At 48.9% G+C, this 26,434-nt stretch overlaps 1 protein-coding gene across 2 annotated transcripts in view; it reads right to left on the bottom strand.

The window, feature by feature from the left end:
• Nucleotides 1-4,462: 4,462 nt before the first annotated feature.
• Nucleotides 4,463-26,434, bottom strand: part of SVOP (SV2 related protein) — an 83,550-nt gene continuing 61,578 nt past the window's right edge. The window contains exons 11-16 of one of the 2 annotated variants that reach the window (XM_022551007.3): nt 18,941-19,017; nt 15,349-15,456; nt 11,430-11,541; nt 10,438-10,519; nt 7,515-7,604; nt 4,463-6,094 (exon numbers count right to left, since the gene is read on the bottom strand). In XM_022551007.3, coding sequence (XP_022406715.1) covers nt 5,888-6,094; nt 7,515-7,604; nt 10,438-10,519; nt 11,430-11,541; nt 15,349-15,456; nt 18,941-19,017 — 676 coding nt within the window. In that variant the 3' untranslated portion in view covers nt 4,463-5,887. Of the gene's footprint in view, nt 6,095-7,514; nt 7,605-10,437; nt 10,520-11,429; nt 11,542-11,568; nt 15,457-18,940; nt 19,018-26,434 lie in introns of those variants that run through there. The other variant, XM_089894604.1, reaches the window with a different exon arrangement.

Here is a 26,434-nt window from a genome sequence, read left to right as displayed (position 1 = left end):
AACCTACCCCCACCACTCCCAGGAAGTATCTATTATTCCCATTTCGTAGGTGAGAAGACCAAGGCACAGAGAGGCAATACAAGGCCAGCAGCTGGGAAGGGGTAGAATGGAGATTCAGGGCCAGAAATTATGTGGTTCCAGTGCCTCACTTTCAACCACCATGAAACACTGAATCCCAGGTTGGGGGGAAATATATAGTCACGAAGGAATCGGTTGGCCTCCTCCCCAACTACTGCAAACACACTGTAAAGGAACCAGGTCTCTCCTCCTCACAGCCACATTTGGGCCAAGATCAGGGGACTCTCACCAGATTGGAGTCAGGGACACTTCCTGGTGCTTGGAGTGGAACACCATTTTTGACTAAAGTGATTGCCTATCCTAAAATTCCCCAGGGAAAGTGACCCCTACCGCTCGAGGTTCATTGTCAGCAGGAACACTACAGGGCCCAGAACACAGTGAACTCACAAAAATACATGGCCAGGGCTTCCCTGGTGGCGCAGTGGTTGAGAGTCCACCTGCCGATGCAGGGGACACGGGTTCGTGTCCCGGTCCGGGAAGATCCCATGTGCCGCAGAGCGGCTGGGCCCATGAGCCATGGCCGCAGAGCCTGTGCGTCCGGAGCCTGTGCTCTGCAACGGGAGAGGCCCATCTATCGCAAAAAAAAAAAAAAACATGGCCAGGAAAGTCTCTATTCAGACCCAAAGTGACCCTCCTTTTTGTAAATGGTAAAGACCTCTTTGCAGTGTGGTTTCCTCTTGATTCCATTCCAAAATTCAGAATAGAAGGTGCATGGGGAAAGTCTGCAATCCACATGGCGCTGTAGGACATTTGCCTTGATGTCTTCATTCTTCTTCACTTAACATTCCTGCTCCTTCCCCAGTGGTGATCTACAACCATATTTACAATGAATGCTCGGCCGCTTGCTGAGTTTATAAAAGTTTATCTTTTCTCATTGAATTGTTTTGGAACTTTGGTGAAAAATCAATTGACCATAAATGTATGGGTTTATTTTTAGACTCTCATTTCTATTCTATTCATCTGTATATCTACCCTTATGCCAGAACCACACTGTCTTTTTTTATTTTTAATACATCTTTATTAGAGTATAATTACTTTACAATGTTGTGTTAGTTTCTGCTGTACAAGGACCACACTGTCTTGGTTACTTGTAGCTTTGTAGTTAAGTTTTAAAATCAGGAAGTGTGAGTCCTCCAACTTTAGTCTTCTTTTTCAAGATATTTTTTGGCTACTCTGGGTCCTTTTAGTTCCATATGCATTTTACGATCAGCTTGCCGATTTCTGCCCCAAAAAGCCAGCTGGGAATTCGACAGGGATGTGTTGAATTCATAAGGTTAATTTTGGGAGTACTGATTGACACCTTAACAATTTTAAGTCTTCTGATCCATGGTCATGGAATGTCTCTCCATGTATTCAGATCTCTGATTTCTTTCAGTAATGTTTTGTAGTTTGCAAAAGTCTTGCACTCCTTTTGTTAAATTCATTCCTAAGCGTTTTATCCTTTTTGATGCTATTGCGGGTGGAACTGTGTTCTTACTGATGAATCTGGGAAGCGCTCTGTTCTCTGGCATGGTGGGGGTAGGGGTACTTGAAGTGGTTCATCATCAAAATACTCTTGATTAATTTAGAATGATTATACGTGATGTATCCAGATGTTCCAATGTCAAGGAATCAGAATATAGTAAAGTACCAATGGTGACTAAATCCGGCTGTAATCACCGAATCTTTGAAGAGCTGGAAGGTGCTTCAGGATGTTCTAGAGCTTTGGGATTGGCATCCTGTGTGCCTCCCACAATACTCTGCATCCCTCCATTAGCGCCCATATCAATCTGTGTCCCACCCATCTACGCTCTCCCCACTACGCTGTGAGCACATGAAGATAAGGACCATGTCTCAATTCTTTTTCGCAACCTCTGTGTTAAATATCGTGCCGATACATGGTGGATACTCCGTGTATACTGACCACATGCCATGCCATGACCCAAAATACAGTTATAATGAACAGACTCCAAAGTTTACCTATGTGCTGCTGTGGGTTCTAGGCATACCATTAATTGTCTGTGCCACCACTAGTTGTCATGGCCAAAGCTGCCATGTTCGTGCCTCTTGATCCCACCTCTCCCTGACCCAACTGATTGGACCAGGATTGGAACCAACACTGAACTGGGCCAATCAGCTTTCCCTCCCGAGACTTTAGAAGCGGGACACTGAACAGCTGAGTCAGATGTGTTTGCAGAGCCGAGCCCTGGTGAGCCCGAGCTATATGCATAGTCAGGCAGGCATATGCAGCAGCCATGAGGGGTCAGTAGGAAGCCAGTCTGCGGAGAGGGACAGAAACCAGGGCCACGGACCCAGAGAGAGGGCTGCCTCAGGCCCTGGTGGCTCTCCAGGTCCCCGTTCCATTTATTTCAGCGATCTTTCTAACCTTCCAGAGGCCGCAGACTGGTCGCCCATCAACCAAATCTGGCCTACAGATGAATTTTATTGGAGCCACACATTTAAAAATTTAAACAATCCAACATAATAAAATTAAAAAAAAAATTGATCTAACATACTAAAATTTGGAGATTTCACATAAGAATCCAGATTCTTGTCTTGGAAACCAGGCGATTCTATGGTACAACAAAATCAACCGGAGCTGAGTAGTAACCCCCCCATGTCCCATACTCTGCCACAACCTTCCCCTCTTCCTGTTGTTCCTTACACTTCCGTTTCCCGCGTTTATAGTCCCCAGGAAATTAACCACTGTTCCCAGTCTTATATTAAAGCTGTACTGCTTGATTTGAATTAATCTGAGTACAATTTCTATTCCTTGCAACTAAAACAGCCTTGATGAGAACTCTGTCAAGGTTTCTCTCCACTATCTCCCATCCCACCACTATTGTCTTCCTTCTACCAGAATCTCAATTTTGTGTTCAAGAGGCTGTGGGTATCTCTTGATCCTGTGGGAGATAGGCCGTTCCTTCCCCAGCCCTAGGGGAGGGCTCATGCTGGGATGGGCATGCGACCCAGGTTTGACCAATGCAAAGCAATGGTAAATCTGCTGCGGGATTTCCCTTTCCAACCAAAAACAACAGGCCCTTTAGAAAGAAAACCTTCTGTGACTGCTCCTTCCCCATTCTAACATCTTGGAAAAAAACTTGATGCCTGGCACTTTGACAGCTATTTTGTGACCATGAGGTTTCACACATAGGGTCAATGGGCAAGATGCAGAGGACGGTAGAGAGGAAAGGCAAAAAGAAGCTGGGTCCTTGATGACATTGTTGAGCTGCTGAACCTTCCCTGGAACTCTCTGACTCTGGGCTTGTTGTCAAATGAACAATTAATATTCTAATGGGTTAAACTACTATTGGTAGGTTTTACTGTTGCTTGCAGCTCAAGGTTATCCCAGTCCTTTGATGTTTACTATAACCAAGGAATGATCTTATCCTTCAAGCCTCTCTGTTGCTTAACATTATTTAAAAATAATGCACATCCATATTCATTTCAAAGCCCATCTCTAAGATACTGTTTTATCTCACTGCCAACACATCCCATTTATGTATCCCTGAGCATACTTGAAGGGAAAGAAAGAAACCATATAACCCTGGCTACACTGAACATCTTTTTATCATTTTCTAAAATCTTTCCTAACACTGAGAGAAACAGATGACATTTCCAGTACTGAAAAGGGGAGCTTCTGGACAGTTCAAAATTAGATACAAAGGTCTTCAGCTAAAGGTCTCACGCATTCCAGAGGTTTGGGCAACTTTTGTGGCAGCTCTTGTATCATTCAATAATATCGATTTTATACAAGGGCAGGCAATTTAGAAGGCCAAGAGTTTTCACCTTTCATTTTCTCAACAAGAGAAAACCCACAACTACAAGCCTCTTTACTCCAGCCCCTGGAAAACATCTCTGCCCACCAAGCCCTCCTTCGCCACCGCAGCCCCCAGATCCTCCAGGTTATTTGAGGGTGAAGCAAGTGGACTTGCTCATCCGGCAGTGTCTGGCCAGCTGGAAGGCAAAAAAGACAAGCATAGGCTCTTAGTTACCCAGGAGAGCTCAGCAGACCAGAAATAATTAAAGCTTTAGCCACTCGTGGTCCAGGGAGATGTGGGTGTCAGAGAAAGGAAGCTCTGCCAAGCTGCCCCCTCTGACTGCCTGGGCTTAGAGGGCTGCAGTACATATATTCAGGGATGTGGGATGATTTGCAGTCGATCTAGGACCTGGGCCTGAAGAAGTCACCCACTGCGACCTCCACACCATTAGAAGCAAGTGTTGCTTCCAACAGACTCAAAGTTGGCCGCCAACTGTGCACCTTTTCCCCCTTGCTGGAAAGACTGTCATATTAAAGCAAATGAAAGCATTGAGCTTACCCTACATGGATAAAGTTGGCAACACCGTTAAGCTGAACCATCACTAGGACGTTGTGACAAACGAACAAACTTCAACCCTTGCAACGTCCGTCACCAACATGTTTTAATAAAGGTGAACGTACACATTTGGCTTCCTCGGAATGTTCACTTCAAGCAGATATCTCCAAGCAGACGGTCAGTCTTCTCTGGCCTTTGATGGGATCTGGCATCTTCGTCTCTCCTTCCCTAAGTTCCTGCCTTCATGGCGGGGAAAAGGCTCGTGGAAACCAAATCCTGGAGGTGGATGTTGTCTGCTGAGACACAGCATCAGCCCTTCCTCTGGAGGCCAACCCCCAAATCCAGTTGACCTCCCTTCTCTTTCTTTGAAAATGTACACGTTTCACACATCTGGGCCCGCCCGTTCCTCCCTACCCACGGTATCCATGCCGTGGGGTCCATTGCTGGAACCCCAGGAGCTGCCTCTATGGAAAGACCAAGCCACCCCTTGACAGCAGGGATGGCAGAGAATCCAGGGAGGAAGGATTCCTGGTCCCCTGGCCCGCACAGGAGCAGGTGGCTGGGGGGAGCATCTTTCTGTTTCTCGGTCCATTTGGCCACCCACCGTGCTCAAACTCCAAAGCACTGAAACCTGACTTAACTGTTTTCTTGCCCCAAGAGTCACCAATCAGCCTGACCAACGAGGGGGCCAGAAAAGAAGCCCCCTGGCGCGACTTTTGCTGCTTCCAAAGGGGAGGCCCCTGCTTTGGTCGTGGGCTTGGTTCTCACCTCCCTTTTGCCTCCATCCCCAATTCCTGGGGGTAAAAGCTTTCTGAGGCTGTCATCTAGTGCAAGCCCAGCTGTCCTCGTGGCCACATTTGGATCCCCTGGAGCCAGGGACAGCAACTCCAAGAGGGGGCCAGGTGGAGGCACGCGGCTCAAGTTCAAATGCATGTCCATTGGCCAGAGTCTCCACTACTCAGCCCTGGGAAGGCAAAGCGAGGGGCCCCTTCCCTGGGAGCATTTCTCAGACCCAAGAAAAAGCTGCTCAGGCCACACCCAGGTCACCTGCAATTTCAAAGAAGAAAGCCTGGGGCCGGGGATTGCAGGAGAAACCTAAGAACAGGTCCAGCAGGTGAGTGGCAAGTCTCACAGGGGTCCCGGCCTGGAGTGTATCTACAAAGACCTTTCGGTTGTTGTTCACCGAGGCTGGGACCGGCTGACTCTGGATGGTGTCCAGCTGGCTACCGGCGTCACCAGGCACTGCTGAGGTGGCAGTTTTCCCATGCAGATCCACAGGTTATTAACAAACCCACACACACATATACGGAGAACCCCCCAGAGCAAATGCCTCCCCAGCCCCAGATGGATCTTGATAAATATGAGAAAACAGTCAAGACACAAAACCTCATTGGTCCAGGTGGCACCCTTGGGTGAGTTCTTGATGTGGGCAGTGACGATCGGTGCCCCCGCCGGGCTCCAGCAGCTCCCCGCTCTCTACAGCCTCAAAAACCAGCTCAGCCCCCCATCGGTCACTACTCCTGAGAGCCCGAGTTCGACCTAGCGACACCTGTGCCGTGTGTCCCTCGGCCGACCATCTCCTGGCCCCACTCCCGATGGCTGGACTCCTGCAGTCCACGGCCTTTGGTCTCAATGGGCAAAAAGCAGGAGGCCAGGGCAGCCAGGAGGCAGCAGCCACTGTAAACCACCAGCGTCAGGTACACGGACGATTCCAGCATCACCTGGGGGGAGGGAGATGCATGCCGGTGAGAGCATCCCTTCTGACGCACAGGCACCACCAACCACACAGATAATATTGAGAACGCCAGGCCCTCTCGTAAGCCCTCTTTATCACTGGACTCCCATGGAGTCCTCACGACAGTTTTATCAGGTATGTCCTCCACCCCCATTTTACAGAGGGAAAAACTGAGGCTCAAAGAGGATTAAGCAGCATACCCAAGTTCATACAAAGACTAAGGATGGGGCTGAGATTTGAACCCAGACCCCATCAGGCTCAAGAGTCTATTTATTCTCTCCCAAAGCAGCATGTCTGCTGACTTCCTAGCTTTATGTCCCAGGGCACGTCACGCAGCAGAGCTAAACCTCATTTCCTCATCTGCCGAACGGGCAGAAGAGCGGTAGCCATCTCCCAATGAGAAGATGCCTCACTTGACACCATGCAGGCACATGGCAAGCTGTCAACCAGTGCTAGTTAATAGTGACGTACAATGGCCAAACACAACGGTTTGCTAAAACACGTGTTGGAATTCTATTTACACAAAATACCCAGAAGAGGTAAAATTCATCCAGACAGAATGCAGACCAGTGGTTCCCAGGGGCTGGAGGAGGGGGAGCTGGGGAGTGACTGCTGAATGGATACGGAGGTTTATTTGGGGGAGAGGAAAATGTTTTGGAACTAGATAAGAGATGGTGGTTGCCCATCATTGTGAATGTGCTACATGCCACTGAATTGTTCACTTTATTTTTAAAATTTTATTTATTTATTTGGCTGCGCTGCACAGCTTGCGGGATCTTAGTTCCCCGAGCAGCGTTTGAACCTGGGCCCCAGCATTGGAAGCGCGGAGTCCTAACCACTGGACAGCCAAGGAATTCCCCAAATCATTCACCACCAGGGAATTCCCTGAATTAAAATGGTTAATTTTATGTTAGGTGACTTTTACCTCAATTTTTAAAAAGTGATAAAAACAGGAAAAAATGAATTGGATATTAAAAAAGCAAAAAGATTCCCAAACAAGCTCCCCCCAAAAGGAGAGAAATGCTTCGAGACACAAAGAGCTGCAAAATTCTGCAACGATACCAAATCAACCAACTCAGAAACCAGGGCCTGGGACATTTGTTTCCCGCTAAGGCATGGTGGCCTGTTTATTCTCATCCAAATTGTTTTTGGCCAAATCATCGGAAAGACCTGAGTTTGATTCCCAGCTCCTCTACTTCACAGCTGTGCGACCTTGGACAAGTCCCTTGACCCTTCTGAGCCTCAGTTTTCTCATCTGCAAGCAATACTTCTTCGTAGGATGGGCTGCTAGGATGAGATCAGGTAATTCACACCAAGGGCAGGGCAGAAACTCAGAGTACAGTAACAGCCTGCCACGCAATGGCTTTTGTCACGCGCACCCCCTCTGTATTTGGGGTGACACCTACCTGAGCAATGAACGGGGTGATGAGCGCGCCCACCCTTGCCATGCCGCTGCAGGTGCCCAGGCCCAGAGCTCGGGTCGCTGTGGGGTAGACCTGAAACACAGCCGCCAAAGTGGCCGCACTGAGAAAATGCAGGCCCCCTCCCTCCTCTCCGGCTCGGGAATGATGGGAATCCCAACCGCCGCCCCACACCCTGCCCCTGGGGGCAGGTGGGCCTGAATTAGGGTCAATCCCTCAGGGGTTGGTGATACCAAGAAGGGGTGGGAGGGCAGGGTGGGGAGTCTCATCCCGAAGGGGACAGGAAACTCAACCGATGAGGGCAAGACGCCAAGCTGGGGGTGGGAACCTAGGAAGGGGGTCCTCCCTGCCCTGGGTGGTTATATCCAAATGAATAAATGAATAAATACTAAATTCCTATTTTTTCTTTCTTTCTACCATGGGGAATTTCAAGCACAGACTAAAGTAGAATGGCGTTATCAGTCGTCTAGGACCAAGCCTAGAGGGCCTGTGTTAGTTTCAATCATCCTCTCTCACCTCCTTCCCCTCCTAAATTACACTAAACCAAATCCTAGCAGTGGTATAATGTCATCCACTCGGTATTTCTGTATACGCTGCTTTGAAGAATTTTTCCTCTTAGAAGAAGACTGCAGACATTTCCCATGTCCATATTTGGTCTTCGCCAGTAGCATAATTTTTATGGGCTGTACAGGATTCTATCGCTAGGATCAATCCTCATTTATTGAACCAATTCTTCATTGTTAGGAATAGCCAGCTGGATTAGTTGAAGCCAGGAGTCAGCAAACTTTGTCTTAAAGGGCCACAGAGTAAATAATTTGGGCTCTGTGGACCATCTGGTCTCCGGCAACTACTCAGCTCTGCCCCTGTAACACAAAAGCAGCTGTAGACAACAACAGCACGTGAAGGGCTGGGGCGTGTTCCAGTAAAGCTTTATTAATGAACACTGACATTTAAATTTCATATGTCAGGAAATATCCTTTTGATTTTGCTTTCAACCGTTTAAAAACATAAAAACCATTCTTAGCTTTTGGGCTATCCAAACACAGGCAGCAGGTTGGATATGTCCCGCGGGTCATAGTTTGCTGAGCCCTGGTATTTGCCCTCGTAGACCTTGGGCCTCCCAGTCCCTGCAGGGCAGGCAGCCTTCTCCTGGTACTCTTCTGGGAGGCTCCAGCAATCAATCCACAAGCCTTTGTTGAGGGGACACTAGGCCAGATGAGAGTCACAGAGTAGGAGACCCAGGCCCTGCCCCTAGGGAGCCTTAGTAGGAGTCTCCCTGGGGGACAAGCAAGGTGGCATGACTAAAAATACCAAAGAGGCACACAGACACTGAGGGCAAAATGAAGTTGGGGGGGGGTGGATCCTGGAGGGCTTCCCGGAGCAGCAGCATTGGAGCTGGGCCTGGAAGGTGGGGTGGAGGGAGCAGGGCTCAGGATGATACTCAAAGTGAGGGCTCTGGAGTGCTGTGCAGACCTGAGGGACAATCTAGATGGCTTCTTCCCCTGGCACAGCACCTGGTACATACTATCCTCTCCCTCCCTTTGACCCTATCTAAAATAAGATGAGATAAAATAAATACAAAACAAGTAACCCATAATCCCCATGTGGGAAAATGGACACTCTGAGACGCTGTTGCATGGACTGTAAGTTCAGGCAACATTTTAGAGGTTGATTTTTTTTTTTTCAATCTTTCTCAATGTTTGTAATGTTTATTATAGGCTCTAATTCAGAAATTCCACGTCTTATTTATTCTAAAGAAACCACACATGTGCACAAGGATAGGTAAAGCTATTTACCTCCACACTATAATAGTGAAAAGTTGGAAAATGATTCAAATATCCATTGGTAGGAGAATTGTTACAAAATTATGATTTGCCCATACTATACTATATAATATAGTGTGGTATGTAATATATACAATATAGTATAATAAAGTATATTATATAATATTAAGTATACATTCTATAACAAAGTACAGTATATAATATTGATGCATAGCATATATATTATACAGTGTAGTAAAGGAATGTACCTAATAACATAGTGTGTAGATTACCATACAGTACAGGACAGTATAGTACAGCAGCTATTAAAACGAACAAAGCAGGTCCATATGTCCTGTGCTCCTTGTCTTCCATCTTCCCCTCCAGAACCTCTCTCTACCCCTCCCCACCTCATTCTCTGCCCTGGGGGCTGGCCACTGTGGACCACCAAGCGCTCCTAGGCTCTCTGCCTTACAGTTGGGTTCAGCCAATGGGAAGCCACAGTGGGAGATGGGCGGGAGGTGGGAGAGAGAGGCCAGGGTATTTATTCTCCTGCTCCTTCCGGTCTAGGTTGCCTAAGGGCACATGTGTCCCTCAACTAAAGGTCACAGCTTTTCTCCGCACAGTTCCCTCCTGGGACCCTGTAACACCCCATCGCCACACCCCACAGGCCTTGGGTGGTAGCTGTGTCCCCAGCCACCTCCACCTCATTGTGAGCTCTGGGCGCTGCTCCATCACTTTTTGGTTTCCCTAAGCCCTATCCTACACCACTGTAATCCGTCCTTTATTAAACTCATCTCAGTTGCTCAGTTACCCAATTTGATACATGCACGAACATAAATTAGGAAAAAATCTGGAAGAATATACACTGAACCATTCAAGAAGGTGGTCTCTAGGAAGGCAGAATGTGAGGCCCTTTAGTTTGGGGGTTTTATACAGTTCTGTAACATTTGGAACTTGTACACTGACCATAAGCTTTTGTAAGCAGAAAACAATGACTGAACGAAAGCCTGAAATAATGAAGGCCTTCACAGCCGCCACTCAGACTCAAGGACAAATTTCACTCAGAGGAGCCCAGGCCGGGTGTTTCCGGAGAAAACACCCGCCCCCTTCCCACCCCGGCTGCTCCCAGGCATCCCTCCTACCTCAGGTGTGTAAACATAGGCTGCTTGGAAGCCTCCAGAAATAAACGCTCTTGCAATGAAGAGTAACAGAGTGAGCATATTTCTGGGAAGAGAAAAAAAAAGCAGATGAGCAAGTATTTTTTCTGACAGTTTCTTTCAGCAAAGTTTTATCTGCCCAGGTAGAATTTACACCCTAGAAACTGGCAAAGCCCACCTCACCCAACACACCATCAGGCAGGCACGCAGCCACACGCATCCCAGCGGTCTCTTGGAAGACCTGCTTTTATAAGTTCATCATTCTCCAAAGTTCCAGGCTAAAATGGTGGTGCCCAGGGTGGGGCACGGCTGGGGTGAAGTGATGTAAATAATGCAAAGCCCAGATAGGACCTAGTGGGGGCAGGAATTGAGCCAGGAACCAGCTGAACCAGGGAAAGGAAACTTCTCTTCAGTATTTTGAGGATAATCGTGATCCCCAGCCCTCTGTTCCATTGTTCCCATAATGTCTTTGAATATCAACATTTCCAGATCTAAGCGACATCTCCAGACCTTTCACAGATCTCTCATCTGTGGTTCGGTCTGGGGCCTCTTGGAGATCAACACAGGCCAGTTCCATATTTTGAGGCTCCTGATAGATGGAAAAAATGGAGAAATGCCAGAAGGGGATTATAAAACAAGACCTTGAAATATTGCCATGGAACAAATGAACACTTTTAACCCATATATGAATTAAACAGCTATCTGTATGATCTTACTGGGAGATGATGTCAAAAGTCTACATGTAATGGTGTCAGAGCAAAATTTGGACCAAAATGCCCTCCTACCCCCCTTCCCATCAGAGGCCCCAACTTTGAGCCCAATCTGTTGTCCAGCCAAGAGCCTCAGGCTTAGTGAGGGGCTGGGGTGGGGGTTCCTTCAGGTGCCCCAGGGATGTAATCCACAGTCTGCAGGCACAAAGACCTGACCACGAGCTGAGAAGTAAGCCTGCTGGCCAGAGAGCTGAGTTCACGACCTACCTTCCAACACAGATAAACAGCAGGAGGCTGCAGAGGGAGAAGATGACGAAGCACAGGGCCATGGTCTTCTTGCGGCCCAGGCGGTCGATAATCCAGAGAGTCACAAGAACACCTGCAAGGGAGCAGGGGAGCCATGGGAGGCAGCATCTGACATGAGCCCCAATAACCCCACCTCCTGGTACCACACGCTGTGTAATCCCCTCCTCTTGCAAGTGGGCTGGACCTCATGACTCACTTCTAATGACTAGAATATGGCAGAAGTGATGGGATGTCACTTCTTTTTTTGAGTCAAAAAATTTTATATCGGGAATTCTCTGGCAGTCCAGTGGTTAGAATTCTGTGCTTTCACTGCTGAGGGTCTGGGTTCGATCCCTGGTTGGCGAAAAAAGATCCCATAAGCCATGTGGCATGGCCAAAAAAAAAAAAAAAATGTTTTTATATCAATATTTACGACAAAAAGACTTAAAACAGCGTAAAAGCAATCACTTAAAATTATACTTTCCATAAATGTCATTAATGTAACTAGATGCTAACAAACTGCTTAAAATGCCTTGAGGGGCTTCCCTGGTGGCGCAGTGGTTAAGAATCCGCCCACCAATGCAGGGGACACGGGTTCAAGCCCTGCTCCGGGAAGATCCCACATGCCGCGGAGCAACTAAGCCCGCACGCCACAACTACTGAGCCTGCGCTCTAGAGCCTGCTGGCCACAACTACTGAGCCCGTGCGCTGCAACTACTGAAGCCCGCGCACCTAGAGCCCATGCTCCACAACAAGAGAAGCCACCACAACGAGAAGCACGCACACCGCAACAAAGAGTAGCCCCCGCTCGCCACAACTAGAGAAAGCCCGCGTGCAGCAACAAAGACCCAACACAGCCAAAAATTAAATAAATAAATTTATTAAAAAAAGAAAAAATGCACTGAGTTATATGTCTACTGCAAGGTATATCTGTGAATCTTAGTCAGTGATTAGGATTACAGTTTTTTAAAATCAATTCATGCCAGTCTTAAAGACATACATCCGTATGTCACTAGGGAGGTCACTTCTGAGATAAGCTTATGCAAGACTGACGTCTGTCTTGCTGGCATTTGCCCTCTCCCTGGCTCTTCTCATGAACTTGCCTTGACGGAGAAGGTCACCTGGCAAGAAACTGAAGGTGGTCTCTGGCCAACAGGCAGTGGGGAACAACCGGGGGAGTGAGCATGAAGCAGACCCTGCCTCAGCTGAGCTTTCAGATGAGACCACAGACCCTGGGCCAACACCTCCATTGCAGCCTTGTGAAATACACTGAAGCAGAGGACCCAGGGAAGCCCAGGCTCCTGACTCACAGAAACTGTAATAAATACGTGCTGTGTTAAGCCACTAAATTTTGGAATAATTTGTTACACAGCAATGGATAACTAATACAGGCACCAAGGGGAGCCTGAATAGTGGCATTCACTGAAACCAGGCAGCAGACACCTGGGCTGGGCGTCAGAAACACGTAGGTTCTAAGGCCTCATCTTGCCTCTAACTTGTCATGTGGTCTTAGGTTAGTCCCTTGCCTTCTCTGAACCTCAATCTTCCTTTTTTTTTTTTTGGCCATGCCCGGCAGCATGTGGGATCTTAGTTCCCCAACCAGGAATCAAACCCATGACCCCTGCAGTGGAAGCATGCAGTCCTAACCACTGGACTACCAGGGAATTCCCTGAACATCAATTTCTTCATTGGAGAAGTAGGACTAAATAAAAATAACATTCTCTACCTCAGTAGAGGTGGTATAGCATATTGCTTGATAATAATAATAATAATATAATAATAAAATCTGGGCCAAGCACTTTTACATCTATTATCTTGTTCAATCATCAAAACAAACCTCTAAACTATAATGGAAGAGAATAAAGAAAAGAATATAGACATACACACATATATATATGAATAACCAAATCACTTTGCTGTATACTTGAAACTAACACAATATTGTAAATCAATTAGACTTCAGTTTAAAAAAAAAACCTCTACAAAGCATGCTAATAGCCCATTTCCCACTTTTATTCAATCAATACTTTGAGTACCTACTGTGTGTCAGGAGCTGTTCTAGGAGCTTGGGATGTGTCAGTGAACAAAACAACAAAACAATACATGTAATAATAGGGAGGAAGAATCTGAGTTTCAGACAGGTAAAATCATAGAAATGGTGAAGCCTGAAGTCCCGAAAATGGCAGCTGGCGATGCTGGGTTTAACTCCAGAGGCTTTAATGTTACCTGCTAAGCTATGTGGGAAAGATAGACAATGTAGTATAGGAGTGGACTCTGGGCTCTGGGGTGGGAACACAGGTCTTAGCTCTGCCAGCTGTAGGACACAGTGTCTTAGTTGGGTTTTCCCAGAAGCAGACCCCAGGACAAGGGTCCAAGTGCAAGGTGTTTACTTGGGAGGTCATCCAAGGAAGCACCAGTAGGAGAGTGGAGAAGTGAAACTGGGAAGGGATGCAACTAATAAGGGTGCATATCAAGCAAGTTACCACCATGGGAAATTGCTACTGGATTCTACTGGAGGGCTCTGGGAGTCAGTGTGGAACGCGCACCTTAGAATTCTACCTGATAGGTGAGGAAATTGGGGTATTTATACACTGGTTGAAGGCTGTTCCCAGGTGTTAACTCCCTGGCACCTGCAGCCACCTTTCTTGCTTCTAGACACTGAGGCTTTCAATTCCTCCTGGGATAGCCCTCAGGCACAGAGATGCAGAAATTGGCAGCTACAATTGGCAGGAACCATTTCTGCTACCCCTCTCCAATCCTCAGTTTCTTCAGACGTAAAATGGGAATGATACTACTTCACAAGATGAAATGAGACCATATCTGTAAAATATTTAGCACAGTGCCTGATACATATACAGTAAGCAATCAGTAAATACCAGATATTATTATTGTTGTCATACTACTATTTTTTTAAAGGAAAAAGATAGATCACCTTTGTTTTATGTACAGGTTTGGATTTTTAACACCCCACCGATCCTTTCCAGTGTGACTGGTGCTGGGGAACAATTCCCCACGGGTCTCTTGTATTTCTGCACAGCTTGTGAGCAGAGGCACTAGCTGCCCTTTGGTTCCAAGCTAGCATTTCAAGGTTGTTTGTAGAGCCAACAGCCTTGGAAGACAGAGATACTGCCTCCTTCTAGAGCAAGGGGAAGGTCTGCTTACTGTCCAATGTAATAAAGATGATGCCTCTCTCCAAGGCAAAGGCTGAGCAGGTTTCCGGCAGCCCATTATAAAAGATTTGGGTTCCCGAAGTGTGAGATGCCCGAGCTGTGTTGCAAATCCATTGCACGTGTAAGATTCACCTGGACCCGTCCTCATCATCCCCATGGGACTTGAGGGCAAGAGGAGCCAGCGCTAACATACTACTCAGGCTGCCTGCTGTGTCGTGAGTAATCGTCTTTTGTCTCTGACCCAGGGGTCTTGTGTCTTCTGCCGGTGTGTGTGTGTGTTGTGTGTGTGTGTGTGTGTGTGTGTGTGTGTGTGTGAAGCTGGGCAGCTTAACTTGTTAGCCTTCAAATTGAGTAAAATGTCAGCCTCTTCACAGTTCTTGCCAACTTGTAGCTAAGGGTTGAAAACAAATCCCCAGCTTCCCTTAGAAGTGGGATTTGCGGGCTTCCCTGGTGGCGCAGTGGTTGAGAGTCCGCCTGCCACTGCAGGGGACACGGGTTTGTGCCCCGGTCCGGGAAGATCCCACATGCCGCGGAGCGGCTGGGCCCGTGAGCCATGGCCGCTGAGCCTGCGCGTCCGGAGCCTGTGCTCGGCAACGGGAGAGGCCGCAACAGTGAGAGGCCCGCGTACCGTAAAAAAAAAAAAAAGAAATGGGATTTGCTTCCAGGCGGCACCAGGTAAAGCCTTATTCCCAGGAGGCCCTGCCCCAGCCCACGTGGCACAGGTCCCTCACCTGGGAACTCAGACAGGGTGGTCCACAGCAGGTCCATGTAATCCTCCTCACTCAGGTACTCACAGGCCAGGCTGCATTTTGCCTCTACTGCCTTCTTCCGGCTGGAGACTGGAAGGTGGAGAGAGAGAGAGAGAGAAAAAGAGCAAGAGGCATGCGCAGTCTTGGGGTGCAGCCTCCTGCTCTCCACACCTCCTTCCCTGGGTATGATGTGGTTGGGATGCCAGGGAAGGAGCATGGGCTCAGGACTCAGACAGACTCAGGTGTGAATCCCAACCAGCAGTGTTAGAGCTTCATCTCTTTAAGCCCCAGGTTCCTCATAATCCTGGGGCTAATAAACCCTGGGGCAAGGCGGTTGAGACACTGAAAGCAGGTTGTGCATATCAATGTGCTTAGCCCAGAACTGGCACATACTAGGTGCTTTTGTGGCAGACAGACTCTAGGGTGGCCCCAACGACCCCCACCTATATTATCTGGCCCCCATTACTTCCTCGATTGCACCTTCAATCTCCCTCGCTCTGCTCATACTACTCCAGCCACACTGGTCTCCTTGCTGTCCCTTCAATACACAAGGCATGTTCCTGCCTCAGGACCTTTGCACTGGCTGCTCTCATCCTCCATTGCACTTTATATATCCCCATGACTAATTTCCTCACCCCTTTCGAGGCTTTCTTTAAATCTCACCTTCTCACTGAAGCCATCCTGACCACCCCACTTAAAACTCTGACTTGCCCACGGCCACTTACTCTGCTCCACACTCCTGACATCCCTTACCTTGCTTTATCTTTTTTCCCCCAAATCATTTGTTAGGAAACAGAGTCAAAGACTTCGAAATGGGCAAAATGTCCTGTCTTGTGAACCCTTATAGGTTATCTCAGCTTTCATGATCTTTAAGCGCTTTCACAACTTCGCATTATAGAATACCAGTGCAAATGATTCTTGTCCATAAAAATGCAAGCGGCGTCTGGTGGTGATGTGGTTGATTATTGCCTTATGCACACTGCCAATTTTTGCCTCTAAGTGTAAATCCATTTCAGCTTTTCTGATTGCCTATATACATGTGTGTTTTGAATTCTCCTTTGAACCAACTGTAACCTCTTACTGGTGTTAGCAGACAATTCCCCATGGGTCTCTCATGTTCTCTGCCTGTTTTATAAGCGGAGGCACTGACTGCCTTTGTTCTGGACTATCTTTTCAAGGATTTTAGTTTAGCAAACAGCCTTGAAAGATAGAGAGGATCTCCCTCTGGTGCAAAGGGCAGGTTTCCTTATGGCCTTTGAAGATAGAGCATCTTTCTGCAGAACAAAGAGCTGGTAGGCTTATTATCTGGTATAAAAGATCTGGGTGCCCTAAGTTCAGAGTTCCTCTCATAACACAATCCACTGCTCCTTCCCTATCACTTTCCCACCCAGGTGTAACAGTGAGTTTTTTTTTTTTTTGTGGTACACGGGCCTCTCACTGTTGTGGCCTCTCCCGTTGCGGAGCACAGGCTCCGGACGCGCAGGCTCAGCGGCCATGGATCACGGGCCCAGCCGCTCCGCGGCACGTGGGATCTTCCCGGACCGGGGCACGAACCCGTGTCCCCTGCATTGGCAGGCGGACTCTCAACCACTGCGCCACCAGGGAAGCCCAAGAGTGAGCTTTTAACACGGGGTGGCAAACGACCGCCTGCAGGCCAAATCTGGTCTCCTGCCTGTTTCTGCCTGGCCAGCAGGCTAAGAATGGTTTTTACATTTTTTAATGATTTTTAAAATCAAAAGAAGAATAACATTTCATGACATAAAAATGACATGAAATTCAAATTTGTGGTTGTGAAAAAGATTTCCTTGGTGGGAAGTCCCTGGAGGTCCAGTGGTAAGGACTTCGCGTTCTCACTGCCGAGGGCCTGGGTTCGATCCCTGGCTGGGGAACTAAGATCCCACAAGCCGTGCTGCGTGGCCAAAATAAAAAAAAAGGTTTCCTTGGAACACAAGCAAGGCTTGCTTGTTTACATATTATCCATAGCTGCTTTTCTGCTACAATGGCAGAGCCGTTTGGCCCACAGAGCCTAAAATATTTACTATCTGGCTGTTTATAGAAAAACTCTGCCAACCCTTCCTCTATAACATCCCAGTGGATCCTCTGCTTTGCTTAAGCAGGTCCACTGTTACGGTGAAACCAAGCAGGAGGCTGTGGGGCAAATCCTGGGTATGAATCCTTTCCATGCTCCCCGTTTCTTGCTTGTAGGAATAGACTTCATTCAAGCCTCCTAGACCTTCCCTGAGTTCCAAAGGGCAGGTTCAAACAGTTGCTAATCAGGGAAGGGAGGGGATGCAGAGAAAGGGAAGGAGCTGTCAAGAAACAATAGTGCAGACTTGGGGCAGAGTCCTGGTTCCTCCTCAAGGAATATACATAACAATATCTTTGAGTTCTGCAGGAACTAAGGCCCTCACCCAGGTTGAGGATGGTAACTTCAGGCTGAGCCCAAGATTCCTGGAACATCACCCTGTTCCCTCACCACCAACCAATCAGAAGAAAGTCACATACCCTGCGGCCGTCCCCCCCACCAAATTCTGCCTCTAAAAACTTCTCCCCCCCGCCAAACCATCGGGGAGTTCAGGGTTTTTGAGCACAAGTCACCCGTCCTCCTTGCTCAGCCCTGCCATAAACCTTTCTCTGCTCCAAACTACAATGGTTTCAGTTTGTTTGGCCTCACTGTGTGTCAGGCACACGAACTTGTATTCGGCCACAGAGGCAAAGGATTTAGGCTCAATCAATACCAAACCCAGAATTTATAACTGAACTGCTTCTCAGGGCGGTTAAGGCTCTCCCACACCTCCCAGCGAGATGTGATTCCGCTGTATTATTAAATCCTTATACCAATAAACAAAACTATTAACTCAGATTATAGAGGCTTCATATGAAAAAGAAAATTGGACAAATCCCGCAAACAGGCAAGAACTTGATCCCTTTATCCCCCATCCCAGGTTCAATGCTAGGAATCTAATATTCCCTTAAAAGACAGATTGGTTTGAAGTCCAGACATCTGTGTAGAGACTTTGCTCTTTATTCATTCCTTTTGTCCAGTGCTTTCCACCTCCAGCTCTACAACAGAATCACCTAGGGAGCTTTTCAAACCTACTCATGCCTGGGCCCTCCCCCCAAAGCCACTGATTAAATTGGTTTGGGCATTGTTTAAATGGCACTGCCTTTGTGGAAAAGCTCCCCCCGCTGATTCTGTTGTGTGGCCAGGATCGAGCTCCAGCCTGATTCTCAGACTTGATGCACACGCAGAGGATGGCTACACAGGGTCACAGCCATAAAACTCAGGGCTGTACTTCACGGACCTCTTTAGGGGACATAAGATGTGATTCTGCTCTAATGTCAGGTCTACCGTGACAAGAAGGTCCAGGTTTCTACAGAGCGTCTTGGAAACCACAACCCAGCTCTTTCATGCTCAGATTTTGCAGAAACTTTCTCCCTGGAGTTTGTGCAGGGCCAGGCCCTGTGAGGGCAGAACCTGGGCTGGGGTGTGCGTGTGTGTGACCTCGTGTGTTGGAAGTGGGCAGGGGCGGGAGGGGACGGTGTTAACTGCGAAAGGGCTGTTGATACTCACTGCTGCAGACATCTCCTGCCTGGAAGAGCTCAGTGGTAAGCAGAACTAATCCATAGTAAGAGAATGCATTGGAAAACCTGCCAGGAAGGAAGCAAGAAAGGTAAGGAAATGATGGGAGAAATGCAGCTCCCCATTCCCTAACCCCTCTGGAAGGACTTGCAGCTCTACCAGCAGAGACTAGGCTTTGGGCTCAGGCCACACTGGGCCTTTGCGGGGCTTTCCTGGGCTGCTTGAGCAGGAAGATGGTGGGTACAAAGCATAATGATGCGATAAAGGGAAGTGATCCTGTGTCCTTTGAAAGATCAAGAACTGAATTCTATCACAGATAAAGCTACCTCCAAGGCTGTTCAGTCAACTGGCAAAAGGAGGGGAAAAAAATGGGGGAACCAAAATTTGGTAGAAAACAGTCATTTTGACAGATGCCAACAGATGTCAGGGCTTCTGGGTTGAGTTGAATAGGGAGGAGGAGGGAGATATATTTAATAATACAGGTAGCCCCTACTTTTTCAAAAGTTTGCTTTACTGCACTTCGCTTTTACGAAAGACCTACATTAGTACCTGGTTTTGCTCGCCAGAAGAAATCCGAAGAGGATTTTCACTTTTACGAAAAAAGGGAAAAGCGAAAACAGCATCCAGCGCTTATTTTATAGAGGCAGCACCTGCCCCAAGCAGCGAGAGTAGCGCCACCAAGCCCCTTTCCCGGGAACTACACTCAGCACCTCAGCATCAAGCTGCCATTAGCTTTTTATTTTTCAATTTATTTTACTGAAGTATAACTGATTTACAATGTTGTGTTAATTTCCGCTGTACAAAAAAAGTGATTCAGTTATACCTATATATACATTCTTTTTCAGATTCAAGCTGCCATTAGCTTTGAACTGTGTCTATGAGCATCTGTGCTTTACCTCCATTTATTTTGTTTCTTTTATTAGCAAGACATGTCCTCAGGTGATTACTTCTCTTTATGCCGCTTTGCCCCCCCCCCCGCATTCCTGAGAGCTACATCAACTCACCAAGCATTTATTAAACGCCTGCTGTGTGCCCAGTCAAATGCGGAGTCTGCAGACTTCTTGAGCATTTCAGATCAGAATGACGCAGTTAACTAATTCCCGACTGTCCTTGGAACCAGAATACTCAAGTCTGTAGGGCCGGAATATTCTCATCCCGTGGTACAGTTATGTGGGAGCTCAGTCATAATCAGAAGCCGATAATTACTTTCCTTGAGTTACAACATGTGCCCGCAAATGTGATTTCTATAGTATTCTAAAATTAGTCTCTCATTAATTACTCAGTATTTAAGTAGTGTCACCCCAACAGAGTCACATGCGCTCAAAGATAGACACCCTCAATTCTGTTTCCCCACCTTTGAAAATATCCTGCCAGCTCCATACTTGTACTGGGCACACAGCAGGTGTTTAATAAAGGCGTGGTGAGTTGATTCAGCTCTCAGGAATGCGGGGCGGGGGGTGCAGAGCTGGAGCCCCCGGCTTTGGAATTATCAAAGCTTTCCCCTCCTCTTCCCTGCAGTTGACCTCTTTGAGGACACTCCCCTGCTAATTAGCACCTCTGCTCAAAGGTAAATAGGAAAAGTGAGAACTGTTGAAAACAGGACACATAGCCTCAACAGGGGTAATTTTGTGCACTGTTAATGCTGGAGAAATTAACAGCATTCATGGTAGAAAGAATTGAAAGAAGGGCTGAAATTTGACTAGCTGTGGACTATAAGTTAATTACTCACCACAAATGCCCCCCAGCCAATGCCAAGGTTGTTATTTAAGAAAAAGTGGATCAAGAACTGGAAGTTCTAAGAATGCCCATGTTGACCAAATCAGTGGTTCCCAAGATATTGGCCCTGTGCTGCTGGTGGTACCCAAGGCAATATGAATGGAGAGGGGGATGGATACAGCAAAAGTATTAAATCTTTTTGTGAAAAGAAGAGATTCCTTTAAGTTTCCTTTCAATTCTTTAATGGTATCTCAGTCTTATTTACGGGCTAACGAGTCCCTGACACCTCCCCTCTCTGTCTTTTTTTTTTTTGTAATTTAAGGCAAATCTTAACAGATTTATAAAAGTCGTATATACAAAATACGTTTAAACTAACCCCCCTAGCTATACAATACACTTTTTACACTGCATCGTGTATCTCTTAACCTGGAACACAGCATCCGTAAACCGAGGCCTGTTCCCCACTGTCGGTGCCATTATGGGGGCGGGTGTGGAGCTGCAGCGACACCCCAGGGGCGGTGCCAGTGACCCAGCACTCAGCTGTTGCCCTTGAATTTCCTTTCTGAGTGTAGAGACCCCGGAAGAGCTCAGAGCTCCGTTTCTGCAGCCGCCGCCGCCTCCGATTGCCCCTGCCGCCCTGCACCCTCTGCGGGGTCCCCCACGTGCTACAGGGGCCACAGCACAGCACAGCGGAGGACGTGGCAGAGAGGAGGGGGCCGAGCACACAGCACTGAACTTCCTGGCTGCAGTGGTGTCAACAGAGAATAACGTGCCTGCCAATTTTAGCTGGTTCGATTGGAGTGAAGGAAAAGACACTCGGAATGTTTTGCCATTTGCATAACAGGTCAAAAGGTAATGCTTTAAGATCCTAGAGATGGGCAGACTCAATAGAGATCTATTTTAAATTTCTCGATAAACAGGCTTGTTAGAGAATCTAACAGTTAAGATGATGGGGAGAAAGTTTCACAGGCTGCCCGTGAGCCCTCCTGGGACGGGCCTCGTCCCCGGCTTCCACAGACTCCGCAGCGAGAGCTCTGGCCACCTGTTTGCAGGTGAACCTGGAAAAGGTGCCCGCGCTCATCCAGAAAGCTTGGGTGAGGAGGGAAGCCACGGAGAACTGGCTTTGTTAGCCCGACTGTCAGATCAAGGCTGGTTCCACGTGTGTGACCTGAGTTCCAGAGTCTCCTAGGTGACAGTGCTCTCTGCCCACCGTGGGCACCGACCTTTTTTGAGGGCAGCTTGACAGGCGGTGGTGGGGAGACCTCCAGCGTTACCCCGAGGCTTCGGGAGGCTTCCCCGGGGGCCCGGCCACTGAACGGAGAGGGTGGGGCCCAGGGACACGTGGCGGCTCCGTGAGATGCCTTAAAGCACCCAGGCTGCCACGGCGGCACACCGGGCCTGTCACCACTCAGGGTGGGTGCTGAGCATCACAAAATGGGGCCTCCCGGAACCCCATTCTCAGTTCCTTCCCGACTGGAGAAATTCTGAAGTCGGCTGAAAAGCTGAGCTCCTGGACCAGCTCCAGGAAGCACCAGAACCCAGAGCTGAGGGCCCGTTTCCCACGACTCACAAGGGTCATGCTCTCAGCTGCCTCTACATTGGACTTCCCTCGGCCGGACTCTGGGTCAGCCTCACCAGGTGGGATGCGCGATCCACGCCTCCCCGGTCACCAGAGCGGTCTGGCTCTGCGACCTGCCGGGAAATTCGGTCCCGTGGGAAACCTCCACCTTGGCTGTGAATAGCTGGGGTTATGTTCATTTGGGGGAATTAATCAGCTTCGGAAAGCACAAAATAAAGTGAATTCAGTGTTAATAAAAAGGCGCCTGAGTGACAAGCCTGGAACAGACTGACCAGGACGACTGTGACCCCGTGCGGCTCAGCCCTGTCTACACTCTGTTGGCCGTGCAGTCAGAGTGCCGGCCGCTCGCCCGCCCAGGAGGAAACTCGGGCTGGTCCAGGAACACCCAGTAGCTGCTCTAGTGTTTCACTGTGGTTTGTGTTACACACACACACACACACAAAAGAAAACCACCAGAATAAAAACACTACCTTCATAACCAGATCAGAAGCGGAGAACCCAATTTCCAGGGGGAGCCAGGTGTGCGCTTCTCTGTGAAGCGAGCCACAGGGCCGCGTTTACGGCAACAGATGCAAAGTCTTCGGGTCCCTGTAATAAGAACCTCACAGTGACGTGCCAAGGTCATTGCTGGATTTGAGGAGGACGAGGGAGTCACCACAGGTCAGGATGGGATACAACAGCAGTTCCCTCCTGTTCTCATCTACTCCACACCCTAATTGCTGGCTTCCGGGGAGGGCCCTGCTGCCTACGAGTACTGTGTTTTGGGGCAGGAATCTCATGGTCTATTTCTGAGTTCCACCCCATTTCCTCCCCCTTGCTGTACTCAGACGCCGATTCCCAGGAACATCCATCCTGCCAGGACGTCTGAGAACTCACTCGGGCCCGGCAACATGGCGCTCCTTCCTGCTGTGACCCGGGGTGGGAGCCTCGCGTAGGAAGTTCCCACGTTGAGCAGCGCTCCACTCTCCTAGGGGCTCACGACCACCGTCAGGCTCAGCAGAACCCCTGCAGGTGTGCGGTCCACACCGAGGAGCCGCTCTGGGTATGAAGCATCCCATGACATCCAGCGAGAGGCAGGCACTGGGGGTGCTTCGGGCAGGTAGCAACCTGCTGTGCTTTAAAGTAGTTTTCACCTGAAGAGATGCCAACATGGTGTGGAAACCAAAACCACCTATTTCGATATGCCATCTTGAGCACCAGTGGACACCCAGCCTCTAAGTTCTAGCGGGTTCTGGAGGGCAAGACCTGGCAGGAGAGCAAGGGCCCACACGAGCAGCCGGGCCTTGCGTGACCTGAAGTCCTCCTCCAGCAGAAGGTAGGAACCAGACACCGACAGCAGGACCGAGGAGGCGGAGTGGCCCTTCCACGCCCCACGGGCTCCACTCCACCCACAGCGAGTCTCGCCACTTCCCTGAACTCAGCGCGTATCACGTGCCACCTGCCGTTAAGGGACGTTAACACAGCAAGTGCCGGCCTCTGAGCCGCCTTAACCAAGCAGCTCCTTCCTCTGGGGACTCGCCACCACCCTCTTCAAGGCCCAGGAGGTGCTTCACAAATGCGGTCAGTAAAAGCAGCCCCTTCTCGGGGGAGCTGAGCTCTCAGCCCTCCCAGCTGCAGGCCCAGCACCAACCTTGGCACCAGGGCCTGCGCCCGGAACGCCGAGTCCATGAAATGCAGAATCCCACACACAAGGCCCACCTCTGCCTAGGGCTGCCAGGCAGACTTTAAAAGGGCTTGTCTTCTTCTTCAAACACAGCTCCCTAAATTTCCAGGCATCACTGAAGAATGAGGTTGCTGAGCGCATCTGATGTACCTTATGGAGAAGGTGGCGTCAAAAGGCCCGAAAGGACCACCCGACACACAGTCGAAAGCTTAGTGGGAACTTCCTGCTCTTCACTTAAACCACAACAGAAAACCCAGCATCACTTTCTTCCCGAGGCAGGTCGCAGGTCACAGCGAGGGGAGGATTCGGGGGCCAGCACATTGTGGACCGCAACTCCAGCGGCCTGGTGGGAGTCCTCCATGGTCCTCTACTTCATGGCTCCTAAGCCCGGCTGCACAGCAACCACCCAGGAAACCAAGAGTGCATCCACGTGAAGCCTGTACTGCACGGCCTCTGAGTGGCTCAGCCCAGGGCTTTGCAAAGCCCCTCAGGTGATCAGACTGCAGCGCCAGAGCTGAGCATCATGATCTAGTCCAACTTTTACAAATGGGGAAACTGGAACCCAAAGAGCTTTGCCCTCAGCCACGTGGATAATGACGAGTGCACGTTTCTCTGGGGTGAAGGTGCGCTTCTGCCTTCCCCACCGTGGGCAGTTTAGGGGCCCACACGTGGACGCACACAACGCCTACCCGGGCAGTGGCCACTGGACAATACATATGTGCCTTTTCTACATGAGAATCCTGAGCTCCATGAGCTCTGTCGACTGGGAATCGTTCACACTTTGCGTCAGTGGTTTCTTCGTTTTGTGACGGGGAAAGTCACCCCACGGGGTTGCAGAGAAAGAGTTCCCACCCCTCCCTTCCCTTGGGCTTCCTCCAGCCTCCGGTCTCTGGACATGTCCACGTCCATCACCAGGTCCTCTCCTCGGGCTCCCAGGTCTCAGGGCAGCAGGATCCCTCCCTCACACACACACACGTGTCTTTACATGTATTTGCCGCTGTTCCTTGTCCTGGAGTCGTGTTCCAGAGGCATCCACACAGCAGTGTTGGTGACAGCGCTCCTGTGTCCCATGTGGAAATAAAAACTGTGATCGACAAGTAATGAACCTTCAAGGAACATTAGGGTTTGAGTTATCCAACTGCTCTGAATTTTGGGGACTGAAAAATTAATGTTGGCTCCAAATGCTGAGTTGATATTTTCTATTAAGCAAAGGAAAACTAAGGATTTATCTTAATAAACATCCAGAAACTGAAGGTGGTCAGATCATCAAACCAGCCCCTCCTGCCAATGCTAAAATGCTGTGCAATGTGTAAGCGGTGAGCCATTCACCCCGATTGCTCTCATCCTAACGGTGCCTTTACTCACAATACCACGTTAGGGTCTGTTCCCAGGATGCCCAAGTTAGTCAGTCATAACTAGTAATCTTGTTTCAAGGTTATTTCCTGATCTTGGAGTTGAAATAAACTGACTCATTTTTTATCAAAGAAGTAAAAATATTGCAAGAATAAGGAGTCTAGAGATCTCTATAAATTACAAAGCTGCAATGCAATATCTCTGAAACAATTGCTCTACAAACTGAAGGGTTAAAAAAATATTTCAGTAAAAAACGTACACGTGTCCTTACGTGTCCTTATGTGAGGAAAATATCTTAGTTTGAGGAAGTTTATTGTTACACTTTTGTAATAATAGATGGCACAACTATCTCCTGCTTCTCTAACATCTCCATAAAAAAAAAGACAATAATCGAGGGTAACAGTGAAATTAAAATAAAATAGAAAAGCCTAAGGTTTTGGAGAGAAAAGTGACTATAATCTATGTGTAGAAAGGCTGTAAATGGTTTAGTTGACCTTGCAAAGAGCCATCTTCTTCTCGGATGCCAACCAATCACGGAATTGAGGGCTGGGAGCCGTGAAGAGAGGGGAGCCCGGCCACAGGGGGGAGAGTGGGTCAGTTCTTGGCGGGGCAGGGCCCACCGCCCTCGGGCTGTCCCCCCCTGCTTCCCAGTCCGCTCGGCTTCCCTGTCTATACCAACTCGCTTCCGCCTCTGAAAGCAAACCAGCAACCGCGTCAGAAGGTTTCAAGGACAAACGGCGCTTGCCGACTGTGCTGACTCCAACTCTCCAGCGAGCCTCAGGCACCTCCACCGGCTACGCCGACCGCGAGGGCCGCCGCCGCCGCCGCCTCCGCCAGGGCCACGGGGAGTGTTTCCAGGCTGGTAAGGAAGCGCGTGGGTCCCGACACACGTGTAAGACCTGGAACCCGGCGGGTGAGGAGCGCTCACGCCCCGGGACAGGGTCCTCTGAGCAGTGACAGCGGGGTCTCGGGCCGCCCTGACGCAGCCCATTGACAATGTTCTTTTTCCTTTAAACCTCGGTCAACGGCCCCGATCCCGGGGCACATCCTTTCAGTTCATGAAGAGCCATAGGAAGCAGTACAAAACCAGCAGCTTTTCTCCAGCCAAAAAAAAGAGCCGAACCCCCAGCCAACACCCACCGGAAGCTCTGAGCGCCCAGAGAGACGGGATTTC

This window comes from Delphinapterus leucas, chromosome 14 (genome assembly GCF_059928025.1).
Source record: "Delphinapterus leucas isolate spDelLeu-1000000601 "Yukka" chromosome 14, BTC_Dleu_Yukka2, whole genome shotgun sequence".
Lineage (NCBI taxonomy): Eukaryota > Metazoa > Chordata > Mammalia > Artiodactyla > Monodontidae > Delphinapterus > Delphinapterus leucas.
Note: the sequence above shows the minus strand (reverse complement) of the source record. Positions and strands in the feature narration are given on the sequence as shown.